The sequence below is a fragment of the Gopherus flavomarginatus genome, chromosome 8 (assembly GCF_025201925.1).
Source record: "Gopherus flavomarginatus isolate rGopFla2 chromosome 8, rGopFla2.mat.asm, whole genome shotgun sequence".
Taxonomy (NCBI): Eukaryota; Metazoa; Chordata; order Testudines; family Testudinidae; genus Gopherus; species Gopherus flavomarginatus.
The window spans coordinates 57,029,653-57,052,596 of NC_066624.1; the positions used below are offsets into that span (position 1 = coordinate 57,029,653).

The following is a 22,944-nucleotide window of genomic DNA, read 5'->3' on the forward strand; positions in this document are numbered from 1 at the left end:
AATGTATTAGTCTCTAAGGTGCCACAAGGATTCCTCGTTCATTTTATTTAGTGCTGTCTATGCCATAGCCCTAACTAGTCCAGACCACTCAGACAGCCTCAGTCCAATACTGAGTCAGCTGCTGCTTTAATAAAAAGGAGGAGTGTTTCTGTTGCCGCCATCTGCAGTTAGCTCTCAGCGATACTAACAAGCAGAGAGAAAAGGGCCTGGTAATTGGTCATTTCTTTTATTTTTTTTGCTATCTGCAAGTATGTTGTTTCTTTCAGACTGAGTCCTTCACCTACAACCTGGTTTCAAAGCCTACAGCTGATCACTTGTCAGTCCTGTCCTCCACATTCACTGAGCATTGTGCTGTGGGTCCACATTCTGTTCTCAGTTACACCAGTGAAATACAGTGAGTGACTTCACTGGGTCACTTTGGATTTATACTAGTGAAACTGAGAACAGCCATTGGCCCATCAAGAGTCTGAGGACAGCAAAACAGTCTCCCTGTGGGCCCCTCTCACAGAGGCGGACTGTGGTTTAGCCGTGCCATCTCCACTGATGCTGCTAAATCCTCCCGTGCTACTTTGACTATCACCCAGACTCAGTTCACCCTGTGCTTGCCAGTTCTCTCCAAACAGACCTCCTGGAGAAGGTTCAAAGAAGAAACCTTTTTGGGGCGGGTCATTCCCAGTCAGTGAGACTGAGGGTTTGTCTACACTGCAACTGGCAGGTATGATTCCTGATGGACACATGATAGCTCTGCTTGAGCTAGCACATAAAATAGCAGCAAGGTCACTCTGGCTAGCTGCCTGAGGACAGACCCAGGATCCCCAGCCTGAGTTGTGCTCGGGGGGTTGCCTGAGCCACCCTCAGGCCATGGTGTCCAGGCTGCTAATTTTCGGTGCTAGCACAAGCAGAGCTAAAGTGTGTATGTCAGCCCGAGCCAGGAATGATACTGCCAAGAATGACCTGGAGTGGATCACTGCAACCTATGTGGCTCTGGGAAGAAGGATAAAGGAATTTGAGGCACACATGGTGTTCTCGTCCATCCTCTCTATGGAAGGAAAGACCTGGGTAGAGACCGTCGAATCGTGGAAGTCAATGAATGGCTATGCAGGTGGTGTCGGAGAGAAGGCTTTGGATTCTTTGACCATGGGATGATGTTCCAAGAAGGAGGAGTGCTAGGCAGAGACAGGCTCCACCTAATGAAGAGAGGGAAGAGCATCTTCACAGGCAGGCTGGCTAACCTAGTGAGGAGGGCCTTAAACTAGGTTCACCGAGGGAAGGAAACCAAAGCCCTGAGGTAAGTGGGGAAGTGGGATACCGGGAGGAAGTATCAGCAGGAGATCGCAGGAGGGAAGGACTCCTGCCTCATACTGAGAAAGCACAACAATCAGCGAATTATCTTAAGTGCCTATACACAAATGCAAGAAGCCTGGGAAACAAGTAGGGAGAACTGGAAATCCTGGCACAGTCAAGGAATTATGATGTGATTGGAATAACAGAGACTTGGTGGGATAACTCACATGACTGGAGTACTGTCATGGATGGATATAAATTGTTCAGGAAGGACAGGCAGGGCAGAAAAGGTGGAGGAGTTGCATTGTATGTAAGAGAGCAGTATGACTGCTCAGAGCTCCAGTATGAAACTGCAGAAAAAACTGAGAGTCTCTGGATTAAGTTTAGAAGTGTGAGCAACAAGGGTGATGTCATGGTGGGAGTCTGCTACAGACCACCGGACCAAGGCTTTCTTCCTGCAACTAACAGAAGTTACTAGATCACAAGCCCTGGTTCTCATGGGGGACTTCAGTCACCCTGATATCTTCTGGGAGAGCAGTACAGCACTGCACAGACAAACCAGGAAGTTTTTGGAAAGTGTGGGGGACAATTTCCTGGTGCAAGTGCTGGAGGAACCAACTAGGGACAGAGCTCTTCTTGACCTGCTGCTCACAAACCGGGAAGAATTAGTAGGAGAAGCAAAAGTGGATGGGAACCTGGGAGGCAGTGACCAAGAGATGGTCAAGTTCAGGATCCTGACACAAGGAAGAAAGGAGAGCAGCAGAATACAGACCCTGGTCTTCAGAAAAGCAGGCTTTGACTCCCTTAGGGAACTGATGGGCAGGATCCCCTGGGAGAATAACATGAGGGGGAAAGCAGTCCAGGAGAGCTGCTGTATTTTAAAGAATCCTTATTGAGGTTGCAGGAACAAACCATCCCGATGTGTAGAAAGAATAGTAAATATGGCAGGCAACCACCTTGGCTTAACAGTGAAATCCCTGCTGATCTTAAACACAAAAAAGAAGCTTACAAGAAGTGGAAGATTGGACAGATGACTAGGCACGAGTATAAAAATATTGCTCAGGCATGCAGGACGGAAATCAGGAAGACCAAATCACTCTTGGAGTTACAGCTAGCAAGAGATGTTAAGAGTAACAAGAAGGGTTTCTTCAGGTATGTTAGCAACAAGCAGAAAGTCAAGGAAAGTGTGGGCCCCTTACTGAATGAGGAAGGCAACCAAGTGACAGAGGATGTGGAAAAAGCTAATGTACTCAATGCTTTTTTTGCCACTGTGTTCATGAACAAGGTCAGCTCTCAGACTCCTGCACTGGGCTGCACAGCATGGGGAGGAGGTGACCAGCCTTCTGTGGAGAGAGAAGTGGTTCAGGACTATTTAGAAAAGCTGAACAAGCACAAGTCCATGGGGCTGGATACACTACATCCGAGGGTGCTAAAGGAGTTGGCGGATGTGATTGCAGAGCCATTGGCAATTATCTTTGAAAACTCATGGCAATCAGGAGAGGTCCCAGATGACTGGAAAAAGGCTAATGTAGTGCCCATGTTTAAAAAAAGGGGAGGAGGAGGATCCGGGAACTACAGGTCAGTCAGCCTCACTTCAGTCCCTGGAAAAATCATGGAGCAGGTCCTCAAGGAATCAATTCTGAAGCATTTAGAGGAGAGGAAAGTGATCAGGAACAGTCAGCATGGATTCACCAAGGACAAGTCATACCTGACTTACCTAATTGCCTTCTATGATGAGATAACTAGCTCTGTGGATGAGGGGAAAGCAGTGGACGTTTTATATCTTGACTTTAGCAAAGCTTTTGATATGGTCTCCCACAGTATTCTCACCAGCAGGTTAAAGAAGTATGGGCTGGATGAATGGACTATAAGGTCGATAGAAAGCTGGCTAGATCATTGGGTTCAACAGGTAGTGATCAATGGCTCCATGTCTAGTTGGCAGCCGGTATCAAGTGGAGTACCCCAAGGGTTGGTCCTGGGGCTGGTTTTGTTCAGTATCTTCATTAATGATCTGGAGGATGGCGTGGACGTCACCCTCAGCAAGTTTGCAGACGACACTAAACTGGGAGGAGTGGTAAATATGCTGGCAGGTAGGGTTAGGATACTAGGTAAATTAGAGGATTGGGCCAAAAGAAATCTGATGAGGTTCAACAAGGACAAGTGCAGAGTCCTGCACTTAGGACGGAAGAATCCCATGCACTGCTACAGACTAGGGACCGAATGGCTAGGCAGCAGTTCTGCAGAAAAGGACCTAGGGGTTACAGTGGACGAGAAGCTGGCTAAGAGTCAACAGTGTGCCCTTGTTGTCAAGAAGGCTAACAGCATTTTGAGTTGTATAAGTAGGGGCATTGCCAGCAGATCGAAGGACATGATCATTCCCCTCTATTCAGCATTGGTGAGGCCTCATCTGGAGTATTGTATCCAGTTTGGGGCCCCACACTACAAGAAGGATGTGGAAAAATTGGAAAGAGTCCAGCGGAGGGCAACAAAAATGATTAGGGGCTGGAGTACATGACTTATGAGGAGAGGCTGATGGAACTGGGATTGTTTAGTCTGCAGAAGAGAAGGATGCGGGGGGGATTTGATAGCTGCTTTCAACTATCTGAAAGGAGGTTCCAAAGAGGATGGATCTAGACTGTTCTCAGTGGTACCAGATGGCAAAACAAGAAGTAATGGTCTCAAGCTGCAGTGGGGGATGTTTAGGTTGGATATTAGGAAAAACTTTTTCACTAGGAGGATGGTGAAGCTCTGGAATGGGTTACCTAGGGAGGTGGTGGAATCTCCTTCCTTAGATTTTTTTTAAGGTCAGGCTTGACAAAGCCTTGGCTGGGATGATGTAGTTGGGGATTGGTCCTGCTTTGAGCAGGGGATTGAACTAGATGACCTCCTGAGGTCCCTTCCAACCCTGATATTCTATGATTCTATGAATTACACCTCCAGCTGGTGCTGACATTAGCAACGTTTGCCACAATATTTTTGCCAAATGTTCATTGAAGCTGTGAGTGAATCTTGATGTTGTTGTTTAATGTAACATTTGGAAAATGACTTTGATAAAAATGACAGCAGACAATTTTGAGAAAAAATTTCAAACCCTGCAAAATGGCAACAACTTTGAAATATTGCTGTTTATTTGCACCATTTTCCTAGTTTTTGAGCAGCCCATGGCCAGAACCCAGTCATGCTGCTCACAACAGGCTGCAAACCTGCCCTGGTGCGGGAATTGACCAAGTGCGCAATCATGCTCCATGGTACCTCTCTATCCAAGATAACTGTGAATGGCTACCATACTAGACAATATTTCTTTCAGCATGGCTGTTAGGAGCTGAAATAAAAATTTCTCATGTAAAAACAAAGGATGCAGTGTTCAGTTTTGCGAGGCTCATGTTCAGTGTATCTAGGAGGAGAGGCAAAGGTAGCGCTAAACCACCTTTATGTCTCCTCCCCATCCTGGGCTGGCCAGTGGCCAAACTGGTGGCTGGTACAACTTAGAGCAGCCACAGGACTATTCTAAGTTGCACGAGCTAGTATGGTCCCCTCTCAACGTTGTTGCTGGCCAGACTGCAGGAAGGCACAGCTGACTCTGACAAGCTTCCTGCACCAGCTCAGGATTCTGCCAGCTGTGGGGAATCAGTAATTGCCTCTTCGTGGCAGCTTTAAAGTTCTACATGCCGCTTTGGCAACACATGGACCTCAGCAGCTCCGAGGATCTAGCTCCAAATGTTCAGTGTGTGCAGCAATGATGCTAACCAGGTTATGATCATTTTAGGGGATCTGAGGTCCCAATTTGTATCCAGCTCAAGCAGGTGCCTTGGGAGTCATATAAGTGGAACTAATGTGTCTCACCGTTTACTCTTCTTACCACGTTTGCAAACTGGAATGAAGCACAGTTTCAGAGCACAGCAGCAAATAAACAGCTCTCCCCTGGCTCTGCTGCTGTACTGTTTTCTTTCCAATGTCACTCCTCTGCCTGCAGCTCAGGGTTTTCTTTCTACAGGGCACGGCAGCCAACACTGGGGCCTGCAATGAGATGTTCGCCCTCTTTGCCACCTGTCACCTTTCCTACCTACTGAAATCAGAAGTGTGTCCTGCACTGGCTCTGGCTTAGTGCTGTGTCTGCACTGGCCCCTCGTTCCCAGACACAGATACCTAGTCCATGCCGGATCAGAGTCATGGCCCACACGCAAACCACTCAAATCTGCAGGGTGGCAGTGGGAAGAGAACCCAGCTATGCCCACCTCAAAGGCACAGGCCTCTGGCACATTAGCTGAAGGCTAATCTGCCAGTCTGAAACTCAGCACAGGGCAGTGGTCTTTCTCTCATTCCTGCACCACCACCACCTCGCACAGAGTTCATGCCAGCATTGCAAAATGTGAAGACATCTGTAGCTTGTATTACATATCTTTAACTCTACCTTGATGAATCATGGGACTTTCACAGGCTACGCACCCTGGAGCCCCAGATTCAGTATGACCTAGATGGTGGCAATATTGCCCCTTCTCAGGCAGAGTATATTAAAGGTTGTTTGCTCACTGCCTAGCTAAGATTTGAGATACTTAGGACGGAAGAATCCCATGCATCGCTACAAGCTGGAGATCGACTGGCTAAGCAGCAGTTCTGCAGAAAAGGACCTGGGGATTACAATGAATGAGAAGGTAGATATGAGTCAGCAGTGTGCCCTTGCTGCCAAGAAGGCTAATGGCATATTGGGCTGCATTAGTAGGACCATTGCCAGCAGATTGAGGGAAGTGATTATTCCCATCTATCAGGCACTGGTGAGGACACACCTGGAGTATTGCATCCAGTTTTGGGACCCCCCCACTGTAGAAAGGATGTGGACAAATTGGAGATAGTCCAGTGGAGGGCAACAAAAATGATCAGGGGGCTGGGGCACATGACTTATGAGGAGAGGCTGAGGGAACTTGGATTGTTTAGTCTGCAGAAGAGAAGAGTGAGGGGGGATTTGATAGCAGCCTTCAACTACCTGAAGGGGGGTTCCAAAGAGGATGGAGCTAGGCTGTTCTCAGTGGTGACAGACGACAGAACAAGGACTAATCTCAAGTTGCAGTGGGGGAGGTCTAGGTTAGATGTTAGGAAAACCTATTTCACTAGGAGGATGTTGAAGCACTGGAATGTGTTACCTAGGGATGTGGTGGAATCTCCATCCTTAGAGGTTTTTTTAGGCCCAGCTTGACAAAGCCCTGGCTGGGATGATTTAGTTGGTGTTGGTTCTGCTCTGAGCAGGGTGTTGGACTAGATGACCTCCTGAGGTCTCTTCCAACCCTAATCTTCTATGATTCTATAAAAAAGGGACTGTTACTTGAACATGACAGTCCTGGGCCTGTTTTAAAAATGCCACCTCACTTGAGACAGTTAAACTAGCATCAGCAACTCCTGTAGAGTAGGGCCGGCTCCAGGGGTTTTGCCACCCCAAGCAGCCAAAAAAAAAAAAAAAAAAAAAGACGCAATCGCGATCTGCGGCAATTCAGCGGGAGGTCTTTCTCTCCGAGTGGGAGTGAGGGACCCTCCGCCGAATTGCCATGGAATACCTGAAAGTGCCGCCCTGACCCGGAGTTGCCACCCCAAGCACCTGCTTGATAAGCTGGTGCCTGGAGTCGACCCTACTGTAGAGCCCCCCGAGAGCAAGCAGCAGTGTAGCGTGCTCATTGTGCACTCTGTGCTCTCACTTTTCTGTCCTGGTGAGTAAGGAGAGTGTGATCCCTCATCCCCACACAGATACTGATGGCATCCCGCTCAGCCAGAAATCAAACCTCCCACCTGGTCACTGCTAGGAGAGACGGAGAGCTCACCAGAGTCACTGCACTGTCCCATCCATGGTGTGATAGGTTTCCCCCTTTCCTGGGTGCCACCTGATATACTAGAATCCCACTGAGCCTGCCCGTTCCATGAGCCTGGGCTCCCTCACCCTGTCCTGCTGATCCAGCCCTCAAGCCTTCTCTAGCACACACACAGGTAAGGACACGTCCAGCTGCAGAAAGACACAGACACTGAGATCAGTTCTGTGTGGGAAGAATCAGCTTGGGGATTGCCCAGCACCCCTGTGCACACACCTTCTGGAGTGTAAACCCCAAATTATATTGTCTTGCACTGCACAGAGCTCTGTACAGCATAAGCTCATGAAAATTGCCCCTCTCCCTCAGTGTGGAGGAAGACATGCACAGCTTTTTGCTCTCCTCTTCCCCCATTATGAATTGCACAAATTGGGTTTCAGAAAACAAAACAAGTTTATTAACTGCAAAGGATAGATTTTAAGTGATTATAAGGGATAGCAAACAGATCAAAGAAGATTACTGAGCAAATAAAGCAAACATGCAAACTAAGCTTAATATACTAAGGAGACTAGCTACCAGTAATAATTTCTCACCCTAAATGCTATTTTAAGCAGGTTGCAGGGATTCTTGAAGACAAAATTCTTTTGTTTGCACCTTAGAACTCCAGATATTCCTGTCACAGGCCAGACACCTTCTAGCCTGGGTCCAGTTCTTCCTCAGTTCAGTCTTAGGTGTTTTTAGCAGTCATCTTGGACAGGGATTCAGTGAAGAACTGACGCTGATTAACTCACTTCCCAGCCTTAAATAAGATTGACATATGGTGGGAATCCTTTGTTCGCCATTTTGATCCCCACCCCCCTACTAGTGGAAAAATACCAGCAGTTTAAGATGGTGTCCAGTAGCAGGTGACGTGATCACATGACCCTGCAGTGTCAAAGCAGCAGCCCAGAAAGCTTCTCAGGGTGGTGGGATCTTCAAAGTCCTATTGTTCTTCCTAATGGTTTATTGACTAACCAGCCAGACTGATTGTATTTTGTCTGGTAGGCGTTCCCCAGATGCAAGCACTTGTGCAATTGTTACATAGTCAATATTCCTAACTTCTGATACAGAAATGATACATGCACATAAATAGGATAATCACATTCAGTAAATCATAACCTTCCCAATAATATCACACATGACCCATCGTGCATAAAACATATCTTAGTTATGCCATATTCATATAATAACAATATCTCTAAGAAGAATATGAGGTTTAGTGTCACACATGGGTTAGCATGTGATCCAAAACCCCTGTTTGGAAAGACTGCTGCAGGCCCCCATATCCCCGTGCCAGCAGTCATAGGTGAGTTATCACAGCCCTGCAGCCACTAGTGATTGTACCCTTTTTTGATACATTTAATAGAGATGTTTCAAGACTCCTTTGAATGGCCTGCATTCCACCCCTTCCCCTCTCCTCCCGTCCCACAGAAACTTGTCTGCTTTACGGCCTGCAAACAACAGAGCCTAGTGTCCAGACCATGTGTGTGACATGTTCACAGCTCATTTTACATGCGCTGCAAACCCTTTGGACCCAGAGGAAGTATCCGAGGCAAAGGTATTGTGCTCCTCTCCACCCTGTCCCACCAATACCTGGCAAGCGGCCTCCATAGCATACAGGAAACCATCTCCCTATGCTCAGCTGTCCCTTCCTGGGCTGACCAGGCTTGTGTATGGTGGGAAGTCACTGCCAGCAGTTGGCTGGGTTAGTTTCACTTGGTTATTGACTGTTGGGCCTCAAGGGGAAGTCCCATAGACAGGCAAGAGCCCACACATTGACTTCCCATTCGTACTGCTTTGCTTTCAGGGACGGCTGGAGGTTTCATTCCCATGACTTCATCTACAAGGTCCTTCCCTCTGACAGGGAGTGAGAGTGAACAGCTTGGCTACATCAGTCTTCTGGAAGCTGTGAGCCAAGACAGTGACACGAGAGCTCAAGAATGAGGATTAGATTTCACTGGAGCGTGAAGGAGAGGAAGGGGAAGAGTCCAGCTTTCTTCACTCCCCTCCCCCCCGTGCTCTTTACGTTTCCACACATCCGTCCCAGCTGAGCCTCCTCAAAGGTGCCCAACAACACAGCCCTTAATGTTTAAACTAACTGGTTGATTTATGAGGAAGGGAGACAAAAATTGATTGCTGGTCTCTATCTATGCAGGGTGTGCTTTCAGAATGACCTTTGACCGCTATGACACTGCAGAATGCCACTCCAGTGGTCAGACTGGACTATTCTCATACACCAAGCACGGGTAATAATATCACCGTCTCAGCACCGTGCTGCAATCAGAGTAGGTAAGTGCTCTGCAGCCCTGCCATACCAGGCTGTGGCACAGCACAGAGATATTATTACATGTGGATTTGCTGGAAGACTAAACCAATTAGATCTGGCCCTCTGGCAGCCCCTATGACATCATTAATATTGCTCACTATTTAGGAAAATAACTTGATCCACATGACAACAAGTCCAAGTCACCTCCATTAGCCTGCTGAACAGGATTCCAGCAAGAGTGTCATCCTGTTGGAAGGTTTTAATGATGTCACAGGTACTATTACCAGACCGTGTCAGCAGGCTCATTCCACTTTGTTGCTCCAGAGTGACCAAGGACCTGACCCTAATGAAAAGGGGTTTGTAGGTCTAGAGATGGCTCCACTTGTACCCTATGGCACATGGAATTACTCTGCTTGCCAAGCCCTCACTGTTTATTGAGCCACCACTATAAGGAGCTCTCACTAATATTCAGCATGTAGGAAACCTAGCTAGCCCTTGGATAATGGTCTCTTGGGAACACCCTGCTCTTAGTGTGTCAGGTCCATGTCATGGAGAGTCACACTTGCAAGCTATATTCACACACTGAACCTAAAATAGCAGGAGCCATGCATAGTGCTCAATACAGCTGCCGAGTGTGAGTGAGAGCCACCCACTGATGCCCCAGGATTCCACAGGCGCTGAGTGCAGGGAGAGAGATGGGCGCTCTGGATGGCCTTAGTCTGTGTGTGCAGCCCAAGTCACCCCCAGAATGCAGAGGCTGAGGACAATAACTTCTGAGAGTGAGAGAAACAGCCCACTGATGTCAAGGAAAAGATTCCCATCAACATCCATGGGATTTGGCTCAGTCCCATAGGGTGCAGCAAGCCAAGAGGATTGAGAAGAGCATACGACATAAGCAAGGGTGTGAGGAGGACAAAGAACTTGAACGTGGTGTGATGAGAGCCAAGGGGGCAGGGAAGGGAGTCAGGGTAACTGGGGAAAAGATGAGTGTAGCTGCAGTATTTTTGACAGTGTGGAGAGAGAGGAGGGTGGCTGGAAAAAATGTTACAGTAATCACGGCAGAAGATGGCCAAGGGATGACCAAGGCCTATAGTGGCAAGGGCAGTGAGGACAGGGCACGCTTTGAGCTGATACAGAGCACAGCTGAACAAAGACATTGGTAGGTTGTGATTTCTATGCACTGTTGTCTATTTATCACTGGTTGTTATTTATTCCAACACGTTTGGGCTCCAGGTTGTTCATGCACTATTTGGCAAGGCGCTGTTTGTGGAGTATGGTGAGTTACTGTCACGGGGTGGCTGGCCCCATTAAATGAAGAAAGTCTAGCTCCTCTATGCCAGGACAGGTGCCCCAGTTTGGTGAATTAAGAGGGTGGGGTGGCACCTTCTTAATTTCTATAAAGGATCAAGGACAAACAGAGGGAGAAGGTCCCTGAAGGAAGCTGTTGGTTCTGTTGGTTTCTGGGTGCAAGGCTGAAGAGCAGCAGAAGGGATTGCCAGCTGAGCTCCCCGAGCCAGGGTAGGAGGGCAAAAGGCAGGAGGAGCAATGGAGGGACTTACCTGGTAATGTCTCCATGCTGGAGAGCTAGCAAAGGATACTGGAACAGGGGGATTGATGGCAGATCCCCTGGTGAAGAGGCACTCCCAGTTGAGAGGCTGGGGAGGGCAGGTTCCTATGGGAAGAGTGGGCTGGCAGCAGGACAGGAGAAGGCCAGAAATGTGCCTCGGTGTGGTGGCAGATGCCGGAGTGTGGTATGTGCTACATTAGTGACCTAGATCTTGAGAGATTTTAAGGCCTACATGCACTGGGGGTGAGCCTGGACTGATTGGGGCCTTTGGTTGTGGATTATTTATTTTTGTAACAATCTGGCCTCAAGGAGGTATTATTATGGGAAGAGAGCCTGTTGTGCCGGCCTTAGGGACCCAAGAGGGGATGAGGGATTTAATGCTGGTGTTAGGCCTCCAGCCACAAGGGGGTTCTCAGGGATAAGGGGGGACTCATGCACAGTCACGTCAGTCATATGCAGTGGCGGATTAGCTGCTGGGCCAACTGGGCCCATGCCCAGGGGCCCCAGCCAATTGGGGGGCCCTGGAAAAATGGTCACCCCCCCACATCCCAACCTGTTCCGCCGACCCGGCACTCCTGCCAGAGAGTAGGGGAAGCCCCTGTGCCCTGACCCCATTTTCCTGGCAGGAGCACTGGGAAGGAGGGTGGGGGAAACTGCAGGCAGAAGGGGTGGGATGGGGCCCCCATTTGCTCTGGCCCAGGGCCTTACAAAGTGTTAATCTGCCTCTGGTCACATGATATGGTTTCTGCTCCATGATTGGAACAACAAAAATGTTTGGGGTTCCCCAAGGTGACTCAGGAGAAATCCTGGTTCCACTGACTTCAGTGGGGCTGGGATCCCACTCTCTGTCTCTTTAGAGGTTACACTCTCTTGTTTCAAGCTAAGCACATGTTTATGTGCTTTGCTGGATTGGTGACACAGTGCTCAGCACCTGGCAAGACCGAGAGCTACGCATGGGATGAGTTCTCTGCTCCACAGCCACTGGCCAGCCCTGGCAATTGGGCCCAGTATTTCTGGCGTATATTTGATAAAATCCTGCTCTTCCCTGTGTGCTCCTGGGGGACCCAAGCCAGTTTTAACCCAAAGCTCATGTGGATAGGGGAGACTACTGGCTTTGGGGTTGGCACTAGCTACTTCCATGCCCCAGGCAGGACTGACACGATGGCCAGAGCAATGTTGTCATAGCAGCTCCAAGCCCTGGCAGCTGTTGCTGCCTGGTCAGGATAGGGGACCCCCTTAAAGGGTAAAGCCTAGTGTGTCCCAGCAGGAAACTGAGCAAGTTAGAACCCCTCCTATGAGTTCAGCACCCACCAATGTGGCATATCTCTATGTGCTCATGGTAACTGAAGGCCAGATCTCCCTTCACTAATGAGTGGAGCAGTCCATGCCCACCTCAGCCATGCCCGTCCTATCCATAGCAAGTGAGGCACTGGCAACTGGATGCTCAGGATGGCCCATGGAAGGGTCTGGGGAGCTCAAGAGGGAAATGATGCCACGCCTCCAGTTAATAAGTGGTGCAGTCAGCTGTCCCGAGCAGGAATACCTTATGGTCCCACTGAAGCTTTGCTGAAGAATCACTTGCGTAAAGCATGTAGAGCCCTGGATGGGGTTAGTTCTTTGCTGGGCTAATAGGGGCCATTGCCTCTCAGGATGAGCTGGTAGCTCCAGCCACTGCTGCCATAGCCAGACACGCAGTGAGGGTCACTCAGATCACCGTGGGCTGAAAGGAGTCTAGAGGCTGCTGACTTTGGATTTGCTTCCGTCCCCTTGCCTGTGGCTCTCTCCATGAAAATTGCCTTGTACTTAGTGTGACTGGAGCCTCTGTGCACCTGTCCCTCCTGGGTTCCCAGCTGCCAGTCTCCAGCTCATGGAGCCAGAGGCTGGAAATGGTTGCACCTAACAATTGGAGCCAGGAGGGGGCTCTCTGGCTCCCCGGAGTGCGTGCGTGAGGCAGTGCCGATGAGGCGGGGAATTCAAGCTCATTAAAAGGAGTGGATGTAAGCAAGAATATCAGACAGAGACAGCCAAGGTCTGCTGCACCAGGAGCAGTGCCCACAGCAAGCCAGGGAGAGAGAGGGCAGTGCACCAGTCATGGATGTCTCTCATGAGCCACAGATCCCAGCCAGGGCCAGGCTGGAGTGAGAGCCACCAGCAGAGAAACTGGGCATTCTCCTGCCCTCTCCAGCTGTGAAGGGAAGGAGCACACGAGAGCTGCTGGGAAGAGACTGTATTTACAGCTCCACAGGCAGCCCAAGAAAGGAGGCAAGCAAGGCAGATAGCCCTCTCCCAGCTGGACTCACGCCCAGACTCTTGGTCCAAGCTCTCAGGAGCATATGGGAGCAGGGAGTACTCTGAAGTACAGGGACATTTCTCTAAGGGATCCTTGAGCCTACACAATGTGCTTTACCCCCACAAAGTAGGACGCATTGCCCTCTCCTCGGGCCAGGTGGCTCAGCTGTCGAGTACCAGCCAGCTGTTCTGCAAGGGCAACCCAACTCCTGAGCTGGTGCTGATGGGAGGACAGGCCTGACATTGCTGGAGTATCATCTCTTCCCCGAAACACGCCATTCCTGACAGGACACAGTCTGATTTCTTCTTGCTCTTACGGGCAATGCCTGCCTCTGAGTGGCCATAGAAACTCTGGCTCCTCGAGAGAAGGGACCACCTCTTTGGTGCTGTGTTGAAGGATGGCTGGATCCCTCCCTGCCAGCCGCTGGCTCCTATTACTGTGTGTGGGATTCCTGGCAGTGGCCTTATGTGTTGACTCAGTGGGGTCAGAGAAACTTGGAAGCAGAAGAAGCCGAGAGAAGACATCCCAGTGGAATGAGTATCCCACAGACCAGGGAAAAAGCAGCATGCTTCTGCCAGCCTCTAACGACCCGGTAAGCATTTATTCTACCAGCACTTAGTTGTAGGGAATTGAGCACAGATCTAAACTCAGAGCAACCAAAGCAGGAAAGTGGGTGATGCGCAGAGAGTCTAATTTCTGAACTGAGTGAGTGTGATTGCAAGTAAAATCTACTCAGGGAATTTGAGTTGTGTGATGACTTTTTATACACGCATGCACGCACAGTGAGTAGCTGGGGTGAGGAGTAAGGATGGTTTTGTACTTTTTCATCTTCGGGTGACTATGCTTGTTTATTGTCAATGAGCAACTGACTTTTGCCATGAGAAAGACTCTAGCACACTGAGGGGATCAAACCAAGCTCTGTGAAAGCAAGCCTACTGGCTCATAAAATGTTAGCAAGTACCCCAAATCTTTTCCAGTTTTGTCATAAATATTTTGCAGGGCAAACATTTTTTCAGCTCTGTTGAAAACATACAATCACAGAGTTTGTCTTGCTGCTTATAGTTTACAGCTGATCAATTGTGTCACATAAAAACTGCAGTGGGATTGACCTGTCGTCCACCTGATCAGGAACCTGTCTCTAAGTACAGATACTCCAGAGGCAGGGGCAAGAATCCTCATAATGGACAGTTATGGAGAGACAGTTTCTTCCTTTTCCCAAGCAGTTAGTGACAGCTTATATCCTAAACATTAGGTTTCAGAGCCTGTCTAAAATTTTGCATGTTATCTAATGTCACCGTTGATGTCATTCTGATTAACTGTACACCCATCTAATCCTTTGTTCAATTCAGCTAAGCTTTTGGCCTCACTAATACCTTGTGGCAATGAGTTCCATAGATCAATTGTGCATTATACAAAAAAAATCCGTTGATCTTTTTTTAAATTGGTAGCCTTTCACTCGCACTGACTGTCCCTTTATTCTTATGTTACAAGAAGGTAATTGTGAGTTCCTGGTTGACCATATCTGTGCTACTTTAAAAACAAATCCAAATGCAGGGGTGATATGCAAAGGTGACTGTGTAAGTAGGTTTGTGGGAGGTTAAGATAATATAATTTAACCTGAGGGGTGTAAATTATCCCAATCTAGACTCTTATCCACTACCACCAAATTTGCCGCAATAATTTGCTAACCCACATTCCCACATGAGTGCAGACAAGCTCTGAAGGATAAAACTGAATTGCTCTAAGAGGAGCCCTAAACTCCAGCCCTCACATAGTCTGTCCTTTTGGAGCAGTGGATAGACCAGGAGGCTTAGTCCTTACCCGCCCAGAAATCCCTTCCACGTATCTGCTCAATCAGTTATTAAAGGTGCTATTGGCAGGGTTAAACTCTCTCCCAGATGAGAGTGCTGCTCAGGAGAATGAATTTCCTACCCCCGTTCCTCTGCTCTCAGATCAGGGGAAAGACAGAAGCTGTGTCCAATAGTTTGTGAATGGGTGGAAAACTTACGGCTAGTGATGCCAGCTGTTACTGTTTGACAAGAGTCTTCTTTTATATCTCACCCAACCCCCGGGGGCCTTCTTTGGCATCATTCCAACAATGCCCACTGCACTGGGCTAGCGAGATTCATAAATGCCTTAAATTGGGTGAGCTGCATAGCTGGGGGAGCCCAGCTAGGGCAGCTTTGCAAATCAGTCAGCACAGAAACAAATTAGCTGCTTAAAAAATGTGTGGACCTTCAGGGCTCTACCAGCAGATCCTGCTCATAGAGGCTGGGAGAGTCCAAAGTGCTGCACCAGCAATCTGGAAAGTGCCCTATCTCACTGTGGATGTAAAGGCAGGCAAAAAGTGGGCCAGCTGTGAGGCTAGCCACACCGATGACTTGGGATCTTCGGGCTATTCCAAATTAGCAGCAGCATTGCACAGAACACTTGTTTAAAATGCTGGGAACATAATACACTGCACTCACTGCAGTGGTGTTTTATAGTGCTGCTCCAGGAGTGCACATTAAAAATTCAGCTTCCATGATCATTCAGGCCTGTTCTTACCCAAAATTAACTTGCAGCAAATCTCAGTGCGGGCCTGTTGGCTATGTAGGCTTGGAAGGATTAGGATTTTATTGGTAAATGTCAATAAATGTTGATTTTTGCCATACACGCACAAACCAACAAAAAAGTATTTCCATTGATGATCACTGAAATTTACAGATAGACAAAGTAAGAAAAATGCTGCTTGAGAAATTATTTGAGTTTTGATTTAAGGATATTCATGTTGTATTGTTTGCCATGGGATGTTGACAATTTGTGTTTTAACAGTTATAAAGCGTTAACTTTTGGAATCACAATGTCTGCTAATTCTAGCAGACACCCCTGCCACAATTTTCTGCAAATGTAGACATTTAAATTGATAAAACTCTAAACAAATGATTAAAAATAAAATTGATATTATCCCTCAGAATTATAAACTGAGTTCTGCCCCGCCTAATTATACACTTGGGCAATCAGCCTTTGTTACATCTTTTTTCTAGAGCTCTTCTGCTTCTCACTCACCAATTTGTAAGCACCTAGAGGGTTACAAGAAATAGCCAGGATGGATTTGTCAAGAACAAATCACGCCAAATCAACCTAATTTCCTTCTTTGACAGGTTTAGTGGATAGAAGGGAAGCTGTAGACATGATATGTCTTGATTTGTAGTAAGGCTTTTGAAACAGTGCCATATGGCATGAGCAAACTACAGAAATGCTGTCTAGATTAAATTACCATAAAATGGGTGAACAACTGGTTAAAAGATCACAATCAAAGAGTAGTTATCAACAGTTCACCATCACACTGGGAGGCTGTAGCTAGTGGGGTGCTGCAGGGCTCTGTCCTGAGTCTGGTACTAGTCAATATTCTAATGGATGACTTGGATAATGGAGTGAAGAGTGTGCTTATAAAATGTATGGGGGACACTAAAATGGCACTTTGGAGGACAGGATTAGAATTGAACATGACCTTGACAAATTGGAGAATTGGTCTGAAATCAACAAGATGAAATTCATTAAAGACAAGTGCACAGTACCACACTTAGGAAGAAAAAAAAATCAAATGCACAACTACAAAATGATAATAACTGGCTAAGTAGTAGTACTGCAAAAAGGGTTACACTGGATCACAAATTGAACATGAGTTGACCAGTTGGGAAAAATGCTAATATCAGTCTGAGATTATGTAAGCATGAGTGTCATGTAAGACATTGGAGGTAACTGTCCCATTCTACATGGCATTGGTGAGGCCTCAGATGGAGTAGAGAGTCCAGTTCTGGGCACTACACTTTAGGAAAAATTAGGACAAACTGGACAAATTTAGACTAACCTGACCTATGAGGAAAAATTTTTAAAAATTAGGCATGTTTAGTCATGAGAAAAAAAGACTGAGACAGACTTGATATTGTATTGTACAATGGTGTATGGAGATGTCTCTGGTCTAGCTCCTCAGCTGGTGTAAACTGAACTAATACTGCCGGGAGACTCATGCTCTTGCTGTCCAGCGCTGTGAAGGGCAGCAGCATGCTGGGTGACCAGAGCACAGCACTGAGACTCAGGAGATCTTGGATCTAATCCACAAAAGGCTGGTGGTTCACGGTGGGATCCTGCACAAGTCACACAGCTTCTCTGTGCCTCAGTATTCCCATTTAATAAAAATGAAACCTCAGATATGTTCTCTTCCCTTCAGCCATACAGCCCTCCAAACTCTATGAACCAAATGTGAGTCGCTCATCCAACCATGCCCCTAGCTTATTAGGGGCAATCCCTCCTAGGAGATAGGAATCCCTCCTAGCCACAGTAAATATGTTGTGTCACTAGTGGAGCTGAGGTTTCTCCATGACACCCATCACATCAGGCAGGAGGTGAACCACAGTAGCTGGTCTGCTGAAGCCAGGTCCTCTGGCATCTGCCAGCACTGCTCAGTAATCTTCCAGAGGGGCTGCTGCTGAGGGCCTGATGTCCTCTCTCCCTTTCCCCAGCACTCATTGATTTCAATGAGAAGTAGGCAGCTAGGCAAAATACCTTGGAAGAACAGGCCTTAGCCCACTGCCTCTGCCACAATCACAGCTGCTGTTGCAACAGCCAGGGAGAGACTAGGGCCAGAACTCAGACCTAGACATCTTGCCTGGGCTGATCTTTGCTACAATGAACAACGTGCTAGTGTTATACTAGGGGTTTTATAAACTTCATGGGCCAGACCCTGAGCTAGTGTAAGTTGACACTGACTTCAGTGGAGCTGGGCCACTTTATACCAAGGGAGGTTCTGGCTTTGTCACATGGTTTATGGATAGGGTGACCAGATAGCAAGAGTGAAAAATTGGGACAGGGTATGGGGGGGGGTAACAGGAGCCTATATAAGATAAAAGTCCAAATATCAGGACATCTGGTCACTCTAGTTACGGCTACAATGCAGTCAGAGGCATGACTGCAGCATGTGCGCATGTGCAGACATACCTGAGCTAGCTCTGATCTAGCTAGTGTGAGTAACATAGAAGCTGCAGTAGCACAGACAGCAACATGGGTTAGCCATGTAAGGACATGGTGGGGGGGAGTAGCTCAGTGGTTTGAGCATTGGCCTGCTAAACCCAGGGTTGCAAGTTCAATCCTTGAGGGGACCACTTAGGGATCTGGGACAAAAATCTGTCTGGGATTGGTCCTGCTTTGAGCAGGAGGTTGGACTAGATGACCTCCTGAGGTCTCTTCCAATCCTGATAGTCTATGATTCTATGACATACCCAGAGTCCCGTGCTGAGACAACATCACTGCTATTGTTATTCACACTGGCTAGGGGATGGCTACACAGACTGCAGTCACACCTCTGACTGCAGTGCAGATAGACCCATACAAGAATTAGAATCATAGAATATCAGGGTTGGAAGGGACCTCAGGAGGTCATCTAGTCCAATCCCCTGCTCAAAGCAGGACCAATCCACAACTACATCCCAGTCAGGGCTTCATCAAGTCTGACCTTAAAAACCTCCAAGGAAGGAGATTCCATCTAGGTAACCCATTTCAGTGCTTCACACCCTCCTAGGGAAAAAGTTTTTCCTAAACTTCCCCCACTACAACTTGAGACTATTACTTCTTGTTCTGTCATCTGCCACCACTGAGAACACCCTAGCTCCATCCTCTTTCAAACTCCCTTTCAGGTAGTTGAAAGCAGCTATCAAATCCCCCCTCATTCTTCTCTTCTGCAGACTGAACAATCCCAGTTCCCTCAGCCTCTCCTCATAAGTCATGTGCTTCAGCCCCCTAATCATTTTTGTTGCCCTCCACTGGACTCTTTCCAATTTTTCCACATCCTTCTTGTAGTGTGGGGTCCAAAACTGGACACAGTACTCCAGATGAGGCCTCACCAATGAAGAATAGAGGGGAATGATCATGTCCCGCAATCTGCTGGCAATGCCCCTACTTATGCAGCCCAAAATGCTGTTAGCCTTCTTGGCAACAAGGGCACACTGTTGACTCATAGCCAGCTTCTTGTCCACTGTAACCCCTAGGTCCTTTTCTGCAGAACTGCTGCCTAGCCATTCAGCCCCTAGTCTGTAGCAGTGCATGGGATTCTTCTGTCCTAAGTGCAGGACTCTGCACTTGTCCGTGTTGAACCTCATCAGATTTCTTTTGGCCCTATCCTCTAATTTGTCTAGGTCCCTCTGTATCCTACCCCTACCCTCCAGTGTATTTACCACTCCTCCCAGTTTAGTGTCATTGCAAACTTGCTGAGGGTGTAATCCACACCATCTTCCAGATCATTAATGAAGATATTGAACAAAACCGGCCCCAGGACCGACTCTTGGGCCACTCCGCTTGATACCAGCTGCCAACTTGACATGCAGCCATCGATCACTACCTGTTGAGCCCGATGATCTAGCCAGCTTTCTATCCACCTTACAGTCCATTCATCCAGCCCATACTTCTTTAACTTGCTGGCAAGAATACTGTGGGACACCGTATCAAAAGCTTTGCTAATGTCAAGGAATAACACATCCACTGCTTTCCCCTCAGCCACAGAGCCAGTTATTTCATTATAAAAGGCAATTAAGTTAGTCAGGCATGACTTGTCCTTGGTGAATCCTTGCTGACTGTTCCTGATCAATTTTCTCTCCTCTAAGTGCTCCATGATTTTTTCAGGGACTGAAGTGAGGCTGACTGGCCTGTAGTTCCCTGGATCCTCCTTCTTCCCTTTTTTAAAGATAGGCACTACATTAGCCTTTTTCCAGTCATCCGGGACCTCCCCCGATAGCCATGAGTTTTCAAAGATAATTGCCAATGGCTCTGCAATCACATCCACCAACTCCTTTAGCACCCTCGGATGAAGTGCATCTGGCCCCATGGACTTGTGCTCATCCAGCTTTAGCATCAGCCACACCTTGATTAGTATTTACTTCTTGGAACAAGTATCAGAGGGTAGCCGTGTTAGTCTGGATCTGTAAAAGCAGCAAAGAATCCTGTGGCACCTTATAGACTAACAGACGTTTTGGAGCATAAGCTTTCGTGGGTGAATACCCACTTCCTCAGATGCATGTAATGGAAATATCCAGGGGCAGGTATATATATGTGTGCTAGCAAGCAAGCTAGAGATAACGAGGTCAGTTCAATCAGGGAGGATGAGGCCCTGTTCTAGCAGTTGAGGTGTGAAAACCAAGAGAGGAGAAACTGGTTCTGTAATTGGCAAGCCATTCACAGTCTTTGTTCAATCCTGAGCTGATGGTGTCAAATTTGCAGATGAACTGAAGCTCAGCAGTTTCTCTTTGAAGTCTGGTCCTGAAGTTTTTTTGCTGCAGGATGGCCACCTTAAGGTCTGCTATAGTGTGGCCAGGGAGGTTGAAGTGCTCTCCTACAGGTTTTTGTATATTGCCATTCCTAATGTCTGATTTGTGTCCATTTATCCTTTTCCGTAGAGACTGTCCAGTTTGGCCGATGTACATAGCAGAGGGGCATTGCTGGCATATGATGGCGTATATTACATTGGTGGATGTGCAGGTGAATGAACCAGTGATGATGTGGCTGATCTGGTTAGGTCCTGTGATGGTGTCACTGGTGTAGATACGTGGGCAGAGTTGGCATCGAGGTTTGTTGCATGGATTGGTTCCTGAGCTAGAGTTATTATGGTGTGGTGTGCAGTTACTGGTGAGAATATGTTTCAGGTTGGCAGGTTGTCTGTGGGCAAGGATTGGCCTGCCACCCAAGGCCTGTGAAAGTGTGGGATCATTGTCCAGGATGGGTTGTAGATCCTTGATGATGCGTTGGAGGGGTTTTAGCTGGGGGCTGTATGTGATGGTCAGTGGAGTCCTGTTGGTTTCTCTCTTGGGTTTGTCTTGCAGTAGGAGGCTTCTGGGTACACGTCTGGCTCTGTTGATCTGTTTCCTTATTTCCTCGTGCGGGTATTGTAGTTTTGAGAATGCTTGGTGGAGATTTTGTAGGTGTTGGTCTCTGTCTGAGGGGTCAGAGCAGATGCGGTTGTACCTCAGTGCTTGGCTGTAGACAATGGATCGTGTGATGTGCCCGGGATGGAAGCTGGAGGCATGAAGGTAGGCATAGCGGTCGGTGGGTTTTCGATATAGGGTGGTGTTAATGTGACCATCACTTATTTGCACCGTGGTGTCAAGAAAGTGGACCTCCCGTGTAGATTGGTCCAGGCTGAGGTTGATGGTGGGGTGGAAGCTGTTGAAATCATGGTGGAATTTTTCCAGAGTCTCCTTCCCATGGGTCCAGATGATGATGTCATCAATGTAGCGTAGATAGAGAAGGGGTGTGAGTGGACGAGAGCTGAGGAAGCGTTGTTCCAGGTCGGCCATGAAGATATTGGCATATTGTGGGGCCATGCGGGTGCCTATAGCAGTGCCACTGATCTGGAGATATATATTGTCATCAAATTTGAAATAGTTGTGTGTAAGTATAAAGGCACAGAGCTCAGCAGCCAGTTGTGCTGTGGCATCATCAGGGATAGTGTTCCTGACAGCTTGTATTCCATCTGTGTGTGGGATGTTTGTGTGGAGAGCATCTACATCCATGGTGGCTAGGATGGTGTTTTCTGGGAGGTCACCAATGCATTGTAGTTTCCTCAGGAAATCAGTGGTGTCGCGGAGACATCTTCATCATCTGGACCCATGGGAAGGAGACTCTGGAAAAATTCCACCATGATTTCAACAGCTTCCACCCCACCATCAACCTCAGCCTGGACCAATCTACACGGGAGGTCCACTTTCTTGACACCACGGTGCAAATAAGTGATGGTCACATTAACACCACCCTATATCGAAAACCCACCGACCGCTATGCCTACCTTCATGCCTCCAGCTTCCATCCCGGGCACATCACACGATCCATTGTCTACAGCCAAGCACTGAGGTACAACCGCATCTGCTCTGACCCCTCAGACAGAGACCAACACCTACAAAATCTCCACCAAGCATTCTCAAAACTACAATACCCGCACGAGGAAATGAGGAAACAGATCAACAGAGCCAGACGTGTACCCAGAAGCCTCCTACTGCAAGACAAACCCAAGAGAGAAACCAACAGGACTCCACTGGCCATCACATACAGCCCCCAGCTAAAACCCCTCCAACGCATCATCAAGGATCTACAACCCATCCTGGACAATGATCCCACACTTTCACAGGCCTTGGGTGGCAGGCCAATCCTTGCCCACAGACAACCTGCCAACCTGAAACATATTCTCACCAGTAACTGCACACCACACCATAATAACTCTAGCTCAGGAACCAATCCATGCAACAAACCTCGATGCCAACTCTGCCCACATATCTACACCAGCGACACCATCACAGGACCTAACCAGATCAGCCACATCATCACTGGTTCATTCACCTGCACATCCACCAATGTAATATACGCCATCATATGCCAGCAATGCCCCTCTGCTATGTACATCGGCCAAACTGGACAGTCTCTACGGAAAAGGATAAATGGACACAAATCAGACATTAGGAATGGCAATATACAAAAACCTGTAGGAGAGCACTTCAACCTCCCTGGCCACACTATAGCAGACCTTAAGGTGGCCATCCTGCAGCAAAAAAACTTCAGGACCAGACTTCAAAGAGAAACTGCTGAGCTTCAGTTCATCTGCAAATTTGACACCATCAGCTCAGGATTGAACAAAGACTGTGAATGGCTTGCCAATTACAGAACCAGTTTCTCCTCTCTTGGTTTTCAC

At 47.9% G+C, this 22,944-nt stretch overlaps 2 protein-coding genes across 3 annotated transcripts in view; one reads left to right on the forward strand and one right to left on the reverse strand.

The window, feature by feature from the left end:
* The window catches only part of LOC127057002 (uncharacterized), a 150,009-nt gene extending 128,168 nt beyond the window's left edge, over positions 1-21,841 (reverse strand). The window contains exon 1 of the mRNA XM_050965562.1: positions 20,157-21,841. Coding sequence (XP_050821519.1) covers positions 20,360-21,775 — 1,416 coding nt within the window. The 5' untranslated portion in view covers positions 21,776-21,841 and the 3' untranslated portion in view covers positions 20,157-20,359. The remainder of the gene's footprint in view (positions 1-20,156) is intronic.
* Positions 13,249-22,944, forward strand: part of ERFE (erythroferrone) — a 28,572-nt gene continuing 18,876 nt past the window's right edge. For both annotated transcript variants that reach the window (XM_050965634.1, XM_050965633.1), the window contains exon 1: positions 13,249-13,827. In XM_050965634.1, coding sequence (XP_050821591.1) covers positions 13,633-13,827 — 195 coding nt within the window. In that variant the 5' untranslated portion in view covers positions 13,249-13,632. The remainder of the gene's footprint in view (positions 13,828-22,944) is intronic.